The 17,942-nt window shown below is 43.1% G+C and overlaps 1 protein-coding gene across 1 annotated transcript in view; it reads left to right on the forward strand.

Moving 5' to 3' along the window:
* The window catches only part of Gabra5 (gamma-aminobutyric acid (GABA) A receptor, alpha 5), a 56,956-nt gene extending 47,956 nt beyond the window's left edge, over positions 1-9,000 (forward strand). The window contains exons 8-9 of the mRNA XM_013012005.1: positions 1,501-1,712; positions 7,735-9,000. Coding sequence (XP_012867459.1) covers positions 1,501-1,712; positions 7,735-8,037 — 515 coding nt within the window. The 3' untranslated portion in view covers positions 8,038-9,000. The remainder of the gene's footprint in view (positions 1-1,500; positions 1,713-7,734) is intronic.
* Positions 9,001-17,942: the final 8,942 nt, after the last annotated feature.

Below are 17,942 nucleotides of genomic sequence, written 5' to 3' on the forward strand. Positions count from 1 at the left end.
CTACATCTCCAGCCTGAGTACAGTAGGGTTTGCACAATGTTCTTTTGTAAGTTACCAAGTAAGAAGTGTGCATGCTCCTTTCAAATCAGTCACTGGGTGTCAATTGATGCATTGTATGTAACATGAGAGCAATAAACTGGATGCACATGTGTGCACACACATTCACACAGTCAGTCCCCGGGATCTCTAAGTGCTGCACGTTCAAATTTAGCCAAGCACAGATGGAGAATGTTGGAGACAAATTCTGTCTGTCCTGAACATTCCTGGACTCTTCTGCTAACATCCGCTGTAGCGCAATGAATGTGTTGCATGGTACAAGCTTTAAAGGAATGCAGAGATGACCTGCACAGGTCATTTCACCTGAGGAGCTTTCCTTAGGGCTTGGGACCTAAGAGGTCCCTGGAGGCAATCCCAGTGACTACTGAGGGCAACCATGCCTGAGCGTCTAGAGAAAAAGTGGTTCACATCCCTCAGACGTTCGGCGTGGAAGAACGTAGCTCAGGAGGCTCCGCTCCCAGTGGACAGCGTTGAAGGCCTGAGGCCTCTGGGTTGAAGTCTCAACTTTCTTGTACAGTCACAAAATATCTGAAATAATCAACTTAAAAGAAAGAAAAAGGAGAGTTTTGGCTAGGCAGGGGTGACTCACAGCTGTAATCCTAGCTATTCAGGAGGCTGAGATCTGAGGATTGCTGCTCAAAGCCAGCCTGGGCAGAATAGTCTGAGACTCTTATCTACAATAAACTACCCCTCTCCCCCCAAACACTGGAAGTGGAGCTGTGGCTCAAGTGGTAGAGCACTAGCCTTGAGCCAAAAGAAACTCAGGCACAGTGCCCAGGCCCTGAGTTGAAGCCTCAGGACTGGTGCTAAAAGAGGGGAGGGAGGAAAAGGTTGAGGGAGAGGAAGAGAGAGAACTTTATTTTGACTCACAGTTTTGGAGAATTCAGTGTATTAGTCAGTTGGCTTTGTGGATTGGTGTCTGTGGTAAGATAGCACTTCATGATAGGGATGCTTGGTGCAGCTTTTGACCTCTTGCTCCAGTAGTGTGTGTGTGTGTGTGAGAGAGAGAGAGAGAGAGAAAGAGAGAGAGGAAGGAGAGAGAAATAGGGTGAAAAAGAGGAGAAACCAAGAAAGATAAATAGAGAAATAGAAATAAAGAGGAAGGGTGAGAGGGACAGAGTCAGAGAAGCCCCTTCAGGGCCTGCGGTGTGTCTTAAGTGACCCGAAGCGCTGACACCAGGCTCCACAACCCAAAGGTTCCACCATATACCAGTAGCGTCCCCAGGTAGGGATCAAGTCTTTCTCTGGGGAGCGTTTGAGGGGTGCTAATCCAAACAGAAGCTCTCCCCCTTTCCTCCCATTCCAGAAGAGATACCGGATTGGAGGGTCCCCCCTGCCCCTCCTCCTGCTCCTCCACAGGTCAGCTGGGCTGTAGCGGGACCTGGGGACCCTTGATGAGCTGTGTCCCCCACCTCCCCCTGCTGTCCCCCTCTGGTCCCACAGGGGTGACCACAGTGCTGACCATGACGACGCTCAGCATCAGCGCTCGGAACTCGCTGCCCAAAGTGGCCTATGCCACGGCCATGGACTGGTTCATCGCGGTGTGCTACGCCTTTGTCTTCTCTGCCCTCATCGAGTTTGCCACGGTCAACTACTTCACAAAGAGAGGCTGGGCCTGGGACGGAAAGAAAGCCCTGGAAGCAGCCAAGTTCAAGGTAATGGCTAGGTAGTATATATAATCATATATATAACATATGACATATATCATATAATATATACATATATGTTATATGTAATATACTATATGTTATATAACTATATAATATATAACATATAATATGTATATAATATATTACATATATTATATAATTATATACTAATGCATATCACATATATATAGAATAGATGTCTAATTATATAATTTTACATATAATCATATATTACATAATACATGTTGTTACATAGAATATAGTCTAAAATTATATATTATAGGTTAATAATATATATGATGTTTAATATATATATAATAATATTAACTATATATATTTATAGATTACATACTTGTATAATGTATTTTGTAAATGTATAATGTGATTATATAATATATAATTATACGACATATAATTATATACTATATAATAATATATACTATATAATATATAATCTATTCTATATTATATAATATGTATAACATAGTATAATCTATAATTACATATAATTATCCATTAATATATTATATGATGTATAATTATATAACTTGATATAATTTGGACTTATGTACATTCAGCTTATTTTTTCCATTAAAATTAGCTTTAAGTAGTTGCACAAAGAGGTTTCAATTCAACACTTCTGTTTGCAAGTACAACTTTTATCCTTCTCCATCTCTCCTAACCCCACCCGACCCCTCAAGTTACCCCGTTTCATTTTGTCATAGGTACATTGAGTATGTGAATGTATTCCGTGTCTGGTCCTCTCTTCATTAGTCTGTGTCACTGCCCTTAAGCCCCAACTTCCTCAGACAAAACATGTTTCAGCTTCCTGGTATTCATTCTGTAAAACTGTCAGTTAATTGTTGAAAGGTGTTTCATCATTGAAATTCTCACCTGACTATCCCATACTTTTGTGTGTGTGTGTGTGTGTGATATGTGTTCCTATATCTTTATACTGTAGATCTAATTTCCAGTGATGAGAGAAAACAAGCACCCTTTGTCTCTCTGAGTCTTTTTTCACTTCATGTAATTTTCCCTCTCAAGTTCATCCATTTCTGTTCTAATGACCTAATGGTATGCTTCCTGATAGATGAGTAAAATGCCATTGTATAAATAGACTACTTTTTCTTGACCCACTCAACCATTGTAGGGTATTTAGGCCAAGCTATTATGATTAGATAGTTTTGGTCAAAATAATCTCTGTCTCTTCAGAGAAGATTTGTGCAGGTTTTAATCCTATGATTTGTTCTTGCTCATTCTTTTCTATTCCTTCCTCCTTTCTTTCTTTTTTAATGCTCTTACTCATTCTTTGTGTGACCTCTTCAAGCTGCCATTCCAGGCATAAAGAGGGGAGTCATATGGCGACAGTCATCTGACAAACCACCCAAGCCTCTCTCTAAATGGTTTGGGTCACTTGAAGCAGGCATGTTCACTTTTTGGTGAGAAGCATTATTCATTTGCAAACCATGAATCACCAAGTACTTGTGCCTAAATCGATGACAGCAATCACTGCGACACAACTTGAGCTGAATCATTTCTTTGGTGAGATGAGATTCACTTCTATAGATAGAAAAGTGAAAACAGCCTACAATAACGTGGCTAATTACACCACACATGGATCAAAGACTCAAATCCTTTGTCCTGAGAGGTGTGGAGACCAGTCCTGTCTGACAGACTTGAAAGGAAGTGTTAATCTTGTCTGCAGGAAAATCATCATGAAGGTGATCAATTACACAGGCTCACCTTCCCAACAGGGGCTGGGTACCAATCAGCAAGCCAGACACTCTGGCTCCGGGGAGGGCACCCGGGGCTTCCCCAGCCACAGCATTTACTTGGTGGTTCATTACACCCTGCACTTCCTTTCCTAAGGAAACTCTTCCCACTTCCATGTCCAGCTTCCCACTCTGAAGGAATGATTGGCAGGATCTGTCCTCCTATAGAAGAGGGGACAGAAAGGGATGGGGGAGGGGCTTAACAAGCGGAACAATGTACAGTGTGTGTGTGTGTGTGTGTGTGTGTGTGTGTGTGTGTGTGTGTGTGTGTGTGAATGCCAGTTCTGGGGCCTGAACTCAGGGCCTCATGATCTTACTTGGCTTTTTGGCTCAAGGCTGGTGCTCTACCACTTGAATACATTTCCACTTCCAGTTTTATGTTGGTTCATTGGAGATAAGAGTCTCTTGATTTTTTTTCTTTTTTTCTTTTTCTTTTTGGCTTGGATTGGCTTTCTGATCCTCAGATCTCAGACCTCCAAGTTGGTTAGGATTGAGCCACCTCATGAATGTGAATGTGCCACCAGAGCCACAGGATCTATTGTGTGTGTGTGTGTGTGTGTGTGTGTGTGTGTGTGTGTGTGTGTGTGTAAGAGAGTGAGAATATGTATGAGAGTTCTGGGTCTTGAACTCAGGGCCTGGGATAGCACTTTTTTTTGCTCAAAGCTAGTGCTCCTCCACTTGAATAATGCCTCTACTTCTGGCTTTTCTGCTAGTTCATTGGAGATAAGAGTCTTGAATTTCTCTGTCTGGGTTGGCTTTGAATCATGATGCTCACATCGCAGCCTCCTGAGTCGCCAGGACTACAGGGCCTGAGCCAACACACCTGGCTGCTACTAAGTCTCTTAATGGAAGCAGTTAGACTTGATTCTGGTGATGGCTCCTTGAGGTTGGCGGTATAGGAACAAGAATGGGGTCTGGGAAGAAGAGATTGCCCGGCACCCTACTCCATGTGGCCAGAAGGGAGATGTTTGCCAGCTGGGATGGTGGCCACACAATGATAGATTGGAGCTGGCCAAGATGGAAGTAGAGAGGGTGTGAAGAGGCCATTGCACTCATGGAAGCTATCAGACCCATCCTGAGTCCAGGAGGAAAGTGGAGCAGGTGAATGTAGGCCTTGTGGAGAGGAAGAGGATAGAGGTTAGTGTGGAACTCGCTGATCTTTGCCCAGCCCATGTCTTCTAGACTGTTCAATGCACCCTGGTCAGTCTTATGGAACTTCAAGAAGGCTGTGATATGTAGAGCCCTTCTTCCTTTCAGGAAGATTCTCTGTATGGAAAACATCAAGTTTCTGGGCAAGGCACAGGTCACTGTCAAAACTTGGGTAGAGAGTGTGAATGAGTAAGTCTGGTGTTAGTCTACGCTTGGAAACGTGAATGAGTAAGTCTGGTTGTTAGTCTACACTCGGAAACCACCAGTGGGTGAGAAGTAGAGACACTCTGAAAAAAAAATAGACTGCATTCTCCGTTGCTCTATCCTGGGATCTTCTGAAGCACATGTTGGATCAGAGTTTGGGGATGCAAAGTGTAGTATATAGGACCAGGCAACTCAGAGAAAGAACCAAGAGGAAGGGAGATGGGGCAGAGGAAGAAGCTGTGATGTTGAGATCGAGGCCTGGCAAGGCCAAAGCCTTTGAGGAGTGTGGCCAGGCCTCCGTGTCTTCAGTCCCACCCATCATCAGCTGTCAACGGCTTCTGGAAAATGGGGTTCAGCACGGGCAGCTTGCTCTCTGCAGCAGGGCCTGTCCCAGAAGGACAGCTGGCCACATCTATGCAGCCTGCCCTTCCTAATGGGGGCCCCAGGGACACCCCAACCACTTGGCTCTTGTGTTGCTGCTCACTTCTGCTGCTCATCTGCTCAGATGAAAGGTACATGTCATCAGCACCCCCAAAAGAGCGATGGATTCCATATCCTTGGATTCAACTAAGAGTAGCTGTTTGTTTGTTTCTGGGCCCGTCCTGGGGCTTGAACTCCGCATTCAATGGACCGCCTGGGCAGGAAATCTATGAGACTCTCCTCTCTAATTAACCACCAAAAAGCTGACATGGAACTGTGGCTCATGTGAGAGAGTGTCAGCCTTGAGTGGAAAGGCTCAGGGACAGCATCCCAGCCCTGAATTCAAGCCCTAGAACTACTGGTGTGTGTGTGTGTGTGTGTGTGTGTAAACCAACAATAGAAGAAATGCTAGTTGGTGACAGGATGCAGACAGCAATGATGATACTTCTAGAAGGAGGATGCTGAGTGAGCTTCCCATCATCCCACCATCCCAAAGGTGCATCCGGTGTCATGATATTTCACCATCTTTTTTTCCTTTTCTGTCTTCGCCATTCCCTAGTCTGCTTTAAAGCCAGCTATGTCATTCACTCTCACAGCTACCCTTCCAGTAAAGAGGGAACACTTGTTAGAAACATCTTAATTAAGTTTATGCCAGATGTTTACAAAATGCCAGACATTAATATAATAGATAACTTTTGCTCCAGTTGTGTTGTCCATCTCCTGACCCTGTAGGCTTTTATTGTTTTTTTCTTTTGTTTTCTTTCTGCCAGTCCTGGGACTTGATCTCAGAGCTGAGGTGTTGTCCCTGAGATTATATATATACATATCTATCTATCTATCTATATAGATATGTATATATATATATTACATATGTTTTAAAACATATATATTGCATATATATGTTTTTATGATAAAAATACTGTACAGGAGGGGTTACAGTTACATGAGCAAGGTCATGAGTATATTTCCTATCAAGCATTGTTACCTCCTCCTTTGTTTTTCCCCTACCATCCCTTCCCCCGCCCCATCTCCACAACTACACTCCTCCTGCTCCGCCCCTAACTTGTAAAGTTTGTTTTCTCACATACTGTCTTGTACATCTCATCATTTTACAATGGATCAACCTGTATCCCTATTTAAACATTTTGTTTTTTCCCTTCCCCTTCCCAAATGAGAGAAGTGTATATACAAGATGCAGGGCACCGACATCAAATACAGTGAAAACAGGGGTTATACAGTGGGGGAGGAACATACAAAGCAACAAAAAAATCAGATTGTAAATTATAAATATGTTAGAAACAATAGCAAGCAAGAAATAAAAAAGCTTGTATCTCTATCTTGGGGTTCATTTCGCTTAACATCATCTTATCTGGTCATATGTACATAGCTTTTGACCTTTTCTGCTTGTCCCAGACATATACTAGTTATTGCAAATAAATCCCTGAGATTCTTGCTCAAGGCTAGCGCTCTACCACTTTGAGCCATTTCTGGCTTTCTCTGAGTAGTTAATTGGAGAAAAGAGTCTCATAGACTTTCCTGCCCAGGCTGGCTTCATACTATGATCCTCAGATCTCAGTCTCCTGAGTAGCAAGGATTACAGTTGTGAGCCATCAGTGCTTGGCTTAAACAGGGTTTGGGTTTCTTATTATTATTGTTTTTGTTTTTGTTGGTCATGAGCCTGAACTCAGGACTTGGGTGCTATCCCTAAGTTTTTTGTTCAAGTCTAGCACTGTACCACTTTAAGCCACAGCTCCACTTCCAGCTTTTGTTCTTACCTTATTGTATTGTTTTTTTGCTAGTTGTACAAAGGGATTTTTTTTTTGTCAGTCATGGGGCTTGAAGCCTGGGCATGGGCGCTGTCCCTGAGCTCTTCAGCTCAAAGTGAGCGCTCTACCACTTGAACCACAGCACCTCTTCTGGTTTTCTGGTGGTTCATTAGAGATAAAAGTCTCACAGACTTTCCTGCCCAGGCTGGCATTGAACCATGATCCTCAGAGCTCAGCCTCCTGAGTAGCTAGGATACAGGCGTGAGCCACTGGTACCAAGCGTACGAAGGGATTTTAATCTAACACATCAGTGTGTGAGTATGACACATCTCCATCCATGTCACCCCTTCCACCATCCTCTCTCATCTCTCCCCAGCCCACCCATCCCCTCAAATTCTGTGTCCATATGTGTACATTAAATATCGTGAGTGCATTCATCTAGACTTCACTCTCTCCATTGGACTACCCACCCACTGGCGGCCTTGTCCATCCTCAACACGTAATTCCGCTTCTTGCAATTCATTTGTTCAGCTGGTGAATTGATTGTGCCAAGGAGTTCCATCGTTGACTCTCTGGGCCTTTCAACTTAGGCCTCCCTGGAGGCCTGATCTTTCCTAGAAATAATCTGGTGTTCGATCACCTTTTCTTTCCTCCCTCCCCAGTGAGTCCATTGCCTGGCAGATGACCTGGTCCTTACATTCACCTTCTGTTTTGCAGAAAAAGGAACGTGAACTCATCCTCAACAAATCAACCAATGCTTTCACGACTGGGAAGATGAACCACCCCCCAAACATCCCCAAGGAACAGGTATCGGCAGGGACCACCAATGTGTCATCCGGGCCTGCAAAACCTCCCGAAGACAAGGCCTCTGACAACAAAAAGACTTACAACAGCATCAGCAAGATTGACAAAATGTCCCGAATTGTGTTCCCTGTCCTGTTTGGGACTTTTAATTTAGTTTACTGGGCCACCTATTTGAATAGGGAGCCAGTGATTAAAGGGGCCATCTCCTCGAAGTAAGACACCTCCATCCTAAATCCCAGGAAGCCATACTTCTGGTCAAATGGTACCCAGGAGAGGCTGGGCTCCAAAAGACTCTCTGTAATTTCAGCACTCTCTTTCAGGAAAAAAATTTTTTTTGCATGTTTAATAATATGTACAAATAATATTGCCTTGATGTTTCTACATGTAACTTCAGATGTTTTGAAGATGACCCATTGGTAAAGCCAACAACTTTCTAGGAAAACAAAAAAAATAAAATAAAATAAAAAACAGGAGGCTGTGACTGACAGACGCTCAGTATCTTAACATCGATAGTTTACAAACAAGATAAGTCTATTTTTCACAGTTCCAAGCGTTAACCTAATGATGTTTTTTATACTTCGAATGTCATTTCATACAAAATTTTCCCAGCAAATAAATATTTTAGGAAATGCTCCTGAAGAATCCTACTTGACCAACTGCAAGAGAGCACACTTTTTTTTTTCTTCTCTCATTAAGACAAAAAAAAAAAAAAGATGGACATTTAGGTCCATAATTGCCTTCGAAGATTCCTCCTGTTCCAAAATCAAGAAAAAAAAAGTACTGCATGAGCCGGCATTAAGAAATAGAATAGGCAAACTATTTACGCAGACAAATTTAATAACAGAAGTATGTAGTATATTAGATTTAGCAGATCAAGTATTTTCTCCAATGAAAATTTAACTCCTTAAAAAATTCTTTTTTTTTTGAAAAGGAATGTATTCTCACTCTACCCTAACCTCTCCACTAACTAAACAGTGACCAAGAAAGATACGGAGATAATAAAACAAGTGGTTTGATGACATTCTTGACCTTTGACTCCACCTGTACCTGCTGTTCCAAGACACCACCATTCGATGCCGCCAGCTTACAGTGCTTCAGTGGTGAGAACCTGTCATTGAGTTCATTTCCATTCTCTTTCCTTGTACGTTTCACGTTTGACTTATTGCTCTGTTAGCTTTTGTATATGACTCTTAAATGTTCATTAAAAAAATAAAAAAAAACTGATACTGTATCCTAGTTGTTTTTTAATTTGTATTTTGTCCATTTCCTTGCCTACAAAAAAGTAACGTAAAGGAAATCTATCATGAATTTGTTTGGGGAAAATATAAAGGAACACAAAGTCTGCCTCTTCAAGTTGAGTGCCAGTGGCTTCCACCTCTAATCCTTGCTACTTAGGAAGCTGAGACCAGAGGATCATGGTTCAAAGCCAGCCTGGACAGGCAAGTCTAGAGATGGTAGTATCTACAATTGACCACCAAAAAATGCCAGAGGTAGAGTCATGGTCCAAGTGGTAGAGCATTAGCCTTGAACAAAAAGAACTCAGAGACAGCTCAAGCCTTTAGTCTAAGCCCCATCATTGACAAAAAAAAATATTATGTCCAAATGGCTACTTCAATAAACATTTTGAACATTTCAGTCTCAGAAGGAAATGATGCCATTTTTACCAAGTTGTAGTCATTTTCTCAACAGTTACAGTTTTCTGGTTACAGAAAACTCTTGCTGAGCTGTAGCTGGGCGCTGGGCCTTGTATTCTATGTGCTGCTAACCCTTTCACTGGAGAAAAAAAATCAAATTCATTTTTCACTGTCTGATTTTTGTGTTGCAGGTATTTCCCCATTTGTTATTTTTGAGGAGAACATAATAGAGAATCATCTTGGGGAGAGAATTGAAAGGCAAGAAATTAATTATAGTGCTCTACTTGGCTAGCCAGGGTATGTAAATGTATTGCTTTTGACATCACCACAAATAGAGAGAATATTCTAAGTGAGCCCACAATTAGTATTAGTTCTGTTCTCTTCTTCGTCATGGGGCTTGAACTTAAGGCCTAGTTGAGTGATTACATATTAAGAATGGCCTAGAACATTTCTTTTTGTGTATGTACAGGTGTGTGTGCACATACATGCATGTGCACACACACACACACACACACACACCAAAACAAAAAGCCAACACTAAAAAACAAAAAGTTCTTTATATCTGAGTCTCCTGTAAGTCTGTGATGTTATAAACATGACTTAATAGAATGATTTTGTGTTATAGTAACACTCCCTGAAATGGGGTAGGGGGGGACTAACGGGGAGAGAAGAGGGGAAAGAGAAGAGAAAGAGAGGAAGAGAGAGACACAGACAGAGACAGAGAAGATGGGGAGAGGTAAGGAAGGGGGAAAAGGAGAATATATATTTAGAGAGAAAGAGATAAGAGAGAAAGATATCACTAACTTTCTGTAGCCAAGTATCATTTTTCTCTTCTTTTGAATTCAGGGCCTCACACTTGCTAGGTGAGTACACTATCATTTGAACCACTCTTCCATTTCCTCTGCATTGAGGTTTATTTTTAATTTAAATTTAAATTTTTGCCAATTCTGGGGTTTCTTCAACTCTGGTCTTAGATGCTGTCCCTGAGCTTTTGTGGTCAAGGCTAGCACTCTGCCACTTTGAGCCACAGCTTTACTCCTAGCTATTTGTGGTTCACTGGAGAGAAGAATCTCACAGACTTTCCTGCCCCAGGCTGGCTTTGAACCATCATCCTCAGATCTCAGTTTCCTGAGTAGTTAGAATGACAGTCATGAGCCACCTGGGATGAGAGACATGCATCACCACACCTGGCCTGGAGTTAAATATGTGGATGAGGTTGCTCCTTCCAGGCAACCAATTAGAATGATTTATGATGGCTTTGTCAGGCCTTCATAAAGGAAACTCTAATTATGATGCTGAGTCTTTTACTCTATATTAACCTCCATTGTCAGAACTAACTTCAAATATCAAAGTACTTTTTTCTTGCAAAAATTGGAAATGCCATGGTTAGCTCTGGGGGGGGGGAATGATAATTTTCAATATTTAAAAATTAGTCTGAATATCTTCTTTAAAAAATAATCATGGAACATTTAAGATAATACCATGAGGAAACATGGTGAAGTATTTGAATATGAATTACTCTGATCACAGCAAATACTTAGCTGGTTTGCAGGATTGGAAAGGGATGAAAGATATGTGCCGAAAAAGATTCATTTCATCAGAGGTTTGCATGATTACATCTCTTTGTCACCATCCATTTCAAGAGCCTATCTCAACACCCAACTGAAATATCCTGTCACCTATTTTTGATCTAAGCATGGGTTCTTTTAGGAAGCTGGAGCTTCAAAATATATCTACCCTTCCAAACTTCTATAATGGCAAAGTCTTTTTTCAGAAAAAATGAAAAGCCAGGTGCTGGTGGATCACCGCTGTAACCCTCACTACTCAGAAGGCTGGGATCTGAGGATCATGGTTCAAAGCCAGCCTGGACAGGAAAGGCCACGAGAATATCTTAATTAACCACAAAAAGACAAAAACAGGTGGAGCTGTGGCTCAAGTTCAGCCTGATTGGGGTTATTGAAGTTTCCCATTGGCTTTTTTTTTTCTTTTTGGTGATACTAGAATTTGAACTCAAGACCTCAGGGTTGCTAAGCCAGGTGCTGTATTGCAGATCCTGGCTTCTAGCCCTTTTTTGCATTTAAAACTATTTTATTTCATTTTTTTGTTGCCTTTAAGTAGTGGTACAACACAGTTATCATTCAGCCAACCATTGTATGTGCAATGCACCTTGAAACAGGCTCTTACTTCCTACCCAGGTTTGTGTGCCTGGACTGTGATCCACCTATTATGGGCTTCCATTGTAGCTGAAATGAAGAACATATTCGACAACACTCAGCCCAGTGAGATGAGTCTCATGGACTTTTCTGCCTTCACTGACCCTGAAACAATGACTCTCTCAATCTTAGCCTATTACATAGCATCAGATGACAAGTACATGACAATATGCCCACCTATGGGTTGGTCCCAACCATGATCCTCCTATTATAGCCTCCCAAGCAGCTAGGGTTACTGGTGCCAGCCACTGGCTTCTTTGATGGGCTTGAATCACAGGGCATGGTGAAGAGACCCTCTGTTTAGACATCCCCACTATCACTGCTTAGTAACAATCATGTGTTCCCTTCATAGCCAAGATTAATCACCATTACTGTAGCTATGGGGCTGGATGGTTAGAGATGCAGGGAGGAGGCGGTGAGGGGGAGGGAAGAGGAACAACTGACATGTTAGTGACAGGGTGGTATGGGGAAGGGTATGCGGATAGACTTCTTAGCGCATGCACACTCTGTGTGTTTCTTGTGATGCCTGAGAACAGATGACTTTGGTAGAGAACGATGTAAGGAATCGGCAGATGGAATAACCAATTCTGTGGATGCTGCTCAGCCTGGCCTCCAGCCGCTCTTCTCACCACCCAGAGGGCTCAGGAGTCAGTGGCGTCATCAGGGAGCGTGTTGGAGGTCCGTCTCTGTAGCAGACCAGCTTCATCGAAGACTTGGTGGTCACAGTGGTCAATAGTTTGTGCAGACTCATAATGAAGTCAGAACACTCTGTCCCCAAGCATGCACACCCTGGGCTCTCTTTTTCTTTTCCTGTCTTCCATCACCACCAAGGAGCAGAGCCTCTAAGCCAGCATCTCCCTTCCAAGGTCATCACCATCTGCCCCAATGGCCCCTCCATTCAGCTCCTCTTGTTTACTGAGAGTGCTCTGTATGTACATAGCGGCAGAGACAGAGGACAGGCTTGGGCTGAGGGCTATGGATTTCCATTAGTCTGGCTACAGTCACTGCTGAGTGTTTGATATGCCAGTGACAGAAATTAGTACACCTTTCTAGAGACGGAACCCTGGCATGACTAGCCATCCATGCAGCAGCAAATTGATTATACTGGACTGTTTCCATTATAGCCTGGGTGGTACCAATGGAGTTGCCTTCCCTGAACATGGTGCTGCTTCAAGGACTCCTAGAATGCCTCACCAACGGTCACAGAGCATCTCCACAAAATTACCCCTTTTACAAGTAGTCTACTTCACCCTGCCACCTTCTACTTTCTAGACCCAGGAGGCCTAAGAGAATGTTAGAATGACCTTTCAAAGCTCAGCTGTGGCCCTGGGTAGGGAGAAATATCTTGCAGAATTTAGTTGTTTTCTGTCTTAAACCTTGGCCTCTACGGGTTTAAAGGTCTCCATTTCAAAGCAAGAAACAGCTATACTGAACAGGCCAGTGGTAATTGGATCATCCAAAACAGTCACCTTAGGGAATTGAACTTTGAAGATACATCTAAAGCACCCCAAAAGAATGTGTAAGCATGAATTGATATAAATAAAAATTATGCACACAAAAAATAAGTTCTCACACAGGAAGCTACTCATGGAAAAACACCAACGAACTCAAAGAAAACACAGGTAAATAAGGATAAAAGCAGGATTTAACGATGCAGTGAGTGCCAAAACAACAGATGTAATTAAAGAATCAAAACTTCAGTGATTTATAAAACAAAATATACAAACCACTTAAATCAAGGATAAAGGAAATTAGAGACAAAATGAGCAAGGATATTATCCATCCTTGGGAAGAGAAGAGGTCATAAGAGACTGCTTGGCGTGTATTTATTAGGCATTTTCCCCCCAAAATAACTAACTAGTAAAATCTACATACAGAATCCTGGAATTGTTAAAGGGTCCATTTTCCATGGAAGGAAAAAGCTCTCAAGAACATTTTATACACACACATGCACACCCATGCACACAGATGCACACACACATACACACACACACACACAGCTACAAAATGTGCAGATATCCAACACAAAGATCACATAAGGCTGATGACATGTCAAACACATTATTCCAAAACAGAAAAAGAACATAAACTTATAAATTTGGTTTTCAGCAGGGCTCTCCCTGGGAAATTCAACAATGTAAGTTGTGTGTGTGTGTGTGTAGAAAAATCATTTAATGATTCCCATAGCTACTTAAAAGTCTTGACTGGTTTCAACAACCATTTCTAATTTTTCAAACATTATCATTTATGGGTATCTCCCCTTATTCCTGATTTTTTATTTTTGCCTGATAATCCCAGTCCATAAGTGACCTTTCTGTTACACTGTGATGATTTACAATAGGAAAAAAAAAAAAAAAAGATGGCGACTCTGACTTTCATTACCACACAGAAGGCATTACCTGATGTAATTAGGTAAAAGAAGTGTTGGGAGTTATAAAAATTGGGGACTACAAGCCCACTTTTGCAGAGTTCTAGCCACAGGACAAGGGGAAATAAATGACATCCTTATACCATGGCTTATGCAAATTCATTGGTGATGAAGCCACCAGGAGATGATGACCTGCCACAAAAGCCATTGGCAAAAGTGCACCCTCTACTGGACGAGTGGAGAAAGCTCACTATTACAGACAGTTACAGACTGTTACAAACCCAATAGTGGACTTGAACATGAATAGAAGTCCATTGAGCTTTTGAAAGCTCCTCTTCCGCTATCTGGTGAGAGATATTGCTCAAGACTTCCAAAAACTGAGCTGCACTGCCAAAGAATAGTTTTTGGTGCTTTGCAGGAATCAGTGAGGCCTACCTGGCTTGCCTTTTCTTTTTTTTCTTTCTTTTTTTTCTTTTTAAAGATGTTAACCTGTGTACTATCTGTGCCCCAAATGTAACAGTTTTGCAAAAAATATTCAGATCACACACTCTTGCTCACATGGAGAATTCACCCTGAGGGTTGGGAAGGTGGCTCAGTGGTAGAGCTCTTGCCTTGCATGCATGAGGCCCTGGGTTTGATTCTTCAGCACCACATAAGCAGAAAAAGCCAGAAGTGGTGCTGTGGCTCAAGTGGTAGAGCACTAGCCTTGAGCTGAAGAGCTGAGAGACAGTGCCCAGGCCCAGAGTTCAGGCCTCACGACTGACAAAAAAAGAAAAGAAAAAAAAGAATAAAAGAAAAACAAAAGAATTCACCCTGAACCAGGGTCCAGTGGTTCATGCCTGTAACCTCAAAGTACTCAGAAGGCTGAGATCTGAAGATTGAGGCTTGAAGGAGCCAGTCCAGGTGGAAAAATCCATGAGATTCTTATTTTCAATTAACCAGCCCCCACCCACCCCCCAGAAAAGAAAGAAAGAAAAACAAGAAAAAGAAAGAAAGAAAAAAAGACAGAAGTAAAGGTATAGGTATATCAAAGTAACCCCTCCCCCCAGAAAAGAAAGAAAGAAAAACAAGAAAAAGAAAGAAAGAAAAAAAGACAGAAGTAAAGGTATAGGTATATCAAAGTAAAAGTGTGGCTCAACTGGTAGAGCATCAGCCTTGAGTAGAAGAAGCCAAGTAATTTTACAAAGCCCTGAGCTCATCCGTTAGTTACAGGGCAAAAAATTATATATATATATATATATATATATATATATATATATCTGCATATGACACAATATTACATAGCCCTGAAGAAGAGCTGAAATAATGGGTAATTGGTGCCTCCTTGGTAAAGATGTTACGCAAGTCCATTTAAATGTTTTATAGAGTATGCAAATTTGAGATCTAAAAGAGAAATAAGAAATGATTACAAGCATGAGCCACTGGAGGAGCCCAGCTCCATCCAATTAAATCAATTCTTTAACATGTGTGAATATTTGAATCTATTAAGATATGATACACAAACCCGTATCTATCATATATTCGATGAGGTATGTTGCGTAATGTGATGATTTTAAATACCTGCACGCTGATAGGCTGAGAGGTATTTCTCTGAGACGCCACAAGAGGATCCCCTAGCTCAGGTTGTCTGCTGCCTCTTGGAGCGAAATCTCTTAATCCATCCTCCCAGGCTGGGGCTTCCCCAGGAACCTGCTTAGTGCATAACCAAACGCCCCAAAGCAACAGCCACAGGAAAACATGGCTTGCACGCTCCAAACCTATTGAACTGTTAATGCTTTGGTTTTTGTGAATTGCTTCCTCTTCTGATCAAGCACCGATCTTATGATGGAGCTTTTCATTTACTTTTTATTTTTATTAAAATTTTTTTCCTTCTCTTTTCCTGTGAGGTGGAAGGTCCAAGGGTGCCCGGTATGCATGCTCTCCAAAGCTTTCCCCTTTCGGGTCAGCCTGGGTAAGAGTCGAACATCGCAGGCTGATCCTTAGAACATTCTTGACCTTGCATTTTCTACTTTGTCATTTGTGCTCAGGAAGCTTGCTTTGAATTTGGCCTTCCCTCTTGACTCATTTAGATCAAAATATCCTCCCCCTAACTGCTCCACTGAGCTTTCCAAAGTAAAACAGTCAGAGTGATCAAGTTGGCTCACCCAATTTTAAAAAAATGGAGTAAATCACTGCAAACTCCAGTAGAGAAAGCTTCACATTCATTCATAATACTAATGCTTCTTGAAGGATGGTTGCTGGCGACTCAGGCTAGCTATGCAGGAAGCTGAGATCTGAGGATCTAGTTCCAGTCCAGCTCAGGCATGCCTGTGACATTCTTATCTGCAATTAACTAGCAAGAAAAAAGCCAGAGGTGGAGCTGTGGTTCAAGTGGTAGAGAGCCAGCCTTGAATGGAAAAAAAAAACAAAACTGAGAGACAGTGCCCAGGTCTTGAGTTCAAGCTCCAGTACTGGCACACACAAAAAACAATCATAGTATATTGAACTCAGGTAAGAAAGGAAAAGAACAGATGACAGGGAGAATCATATTTTGTTTTTCATTGGTTGGGTTTTTAAAAATAAATGCATACATAAACAATCCAGGATATTTCTCATTCCATTGATGTTTTACAAAAACCATTCAAGTACAGTCAGTCTGCACTGTTCACAGTTGGTAAGCGTTCATGTTCATACTCTGTGAAACCAGAAATATGAAAAGAAATCTACAGAGAGTCAAATGATGAATGCCTATGAAGCACCCACTCAGGAGAGAAGAGGCATCATGATTAAGACCGAGATGTTAGAACTGACCATGTGGGTGTTAGCCCTCAATACACAAGCTGTGATGTGTGTGTGTGTGTGTGTGTGTGTATGTTGGTCAGTTGTGGGCTCTGAACTCAGGGCCTGGGTGCTGTCCCAGGTGCTGGCTAGCATTCTACCACTTTGAACCACAGTGCCTCGTCTAGTTTTCTGGTGGTTGGTTGGAGGTAAGAGTCTCAGGGACTTTCTTGCCTGGGGTGGCTTTGAACCTCAATTCTCAGATCTCAGCCTGCTGAGTCGCTAGGATAGGCATGAGCCACCAGTGCCCGGCTTAATCACTTCCTTAATAGCCAGAGAAACAAATCCATTTCCCTAGAGTCTATCAATGGAAACTGCACGCCGAGTAGCTATTGAAAGATAAGTCGTTTTAGGAGAAAATAAGTCAGCATCTAGCTTGTGTGTGTGTGTGTGTGTGTGTGTGTGTGTGTGTGTGTGTATGCGCGCGCGTGCGTGCGCGGGGAATGGACCTCAGGGCCTGAGCACCCCTGCTTAGCTTTCCCCCCCATCAAGTCGGGCACTTTCCCACTCGAGCCACAGCTCCACTTTCAGCTTTATTTTTTGGCAGGTTCCTGGGTGGCTAAGAATCTCTTGGATTTTGCGTTTTCCTCTCCCCTGACCAGGCTGGCTTCGAACCTGCCTTCTCCCCTCGGAGGTGGCTGAGGACAGGTGCTGAGCCTCCCCCCGCCACCCACGGGGGGGCCCCAGCCTTTGACATGACAGGAGGAGCTGGGATCGGAGCCCTGGGTGACCAGATGGAGTCTGGGGCTGGAGGGGCGGGGGAGGGGGAGGACTCCCTGCGGGGGATCCCCGGCGCCCCTCCCCCGTTCCCGTCTCCAAAGTCCATTCAAAGCTGGCGGCCGTCGGCCCCGCGCGCTCGGCGGCGGCGGCAGCGTCAAGCGTGGAATCGGGGAGGGGGGGGAACTCCTCCCCGCCGCCGGGACCGCCCCGATCGCGGCTCCTGGCGGGTGGCGGTGTGGGGGGGGGTTGGGAAGGGGTGACTCGGGTGTCCCCCGCATCCCCTCGCCATCCCCGACTTCCCCTCGGTGCGCACACACCTGCTCTCCCGCCACCCCGCGGCGCGCCCGGGCGCAGGCGAGAGCGGGGCTG

The sequence above is a fragment of the Dipodomys ordii genome, unplaced genomic scaffold (genome assembly GCF_000151885.1).
Source record: "Dipodomys ordii isolate 6190 unplaced genomic scaffold, Dord_2.0 Scaffold15, whole genome shotgun sequence".
Taxonomy (NCBI): Eukaryota; Metazoa; Chordata; class Mammalia; order Rodentia; family Heteromyidae; genus Dipodomys; species Dipodomys ordii.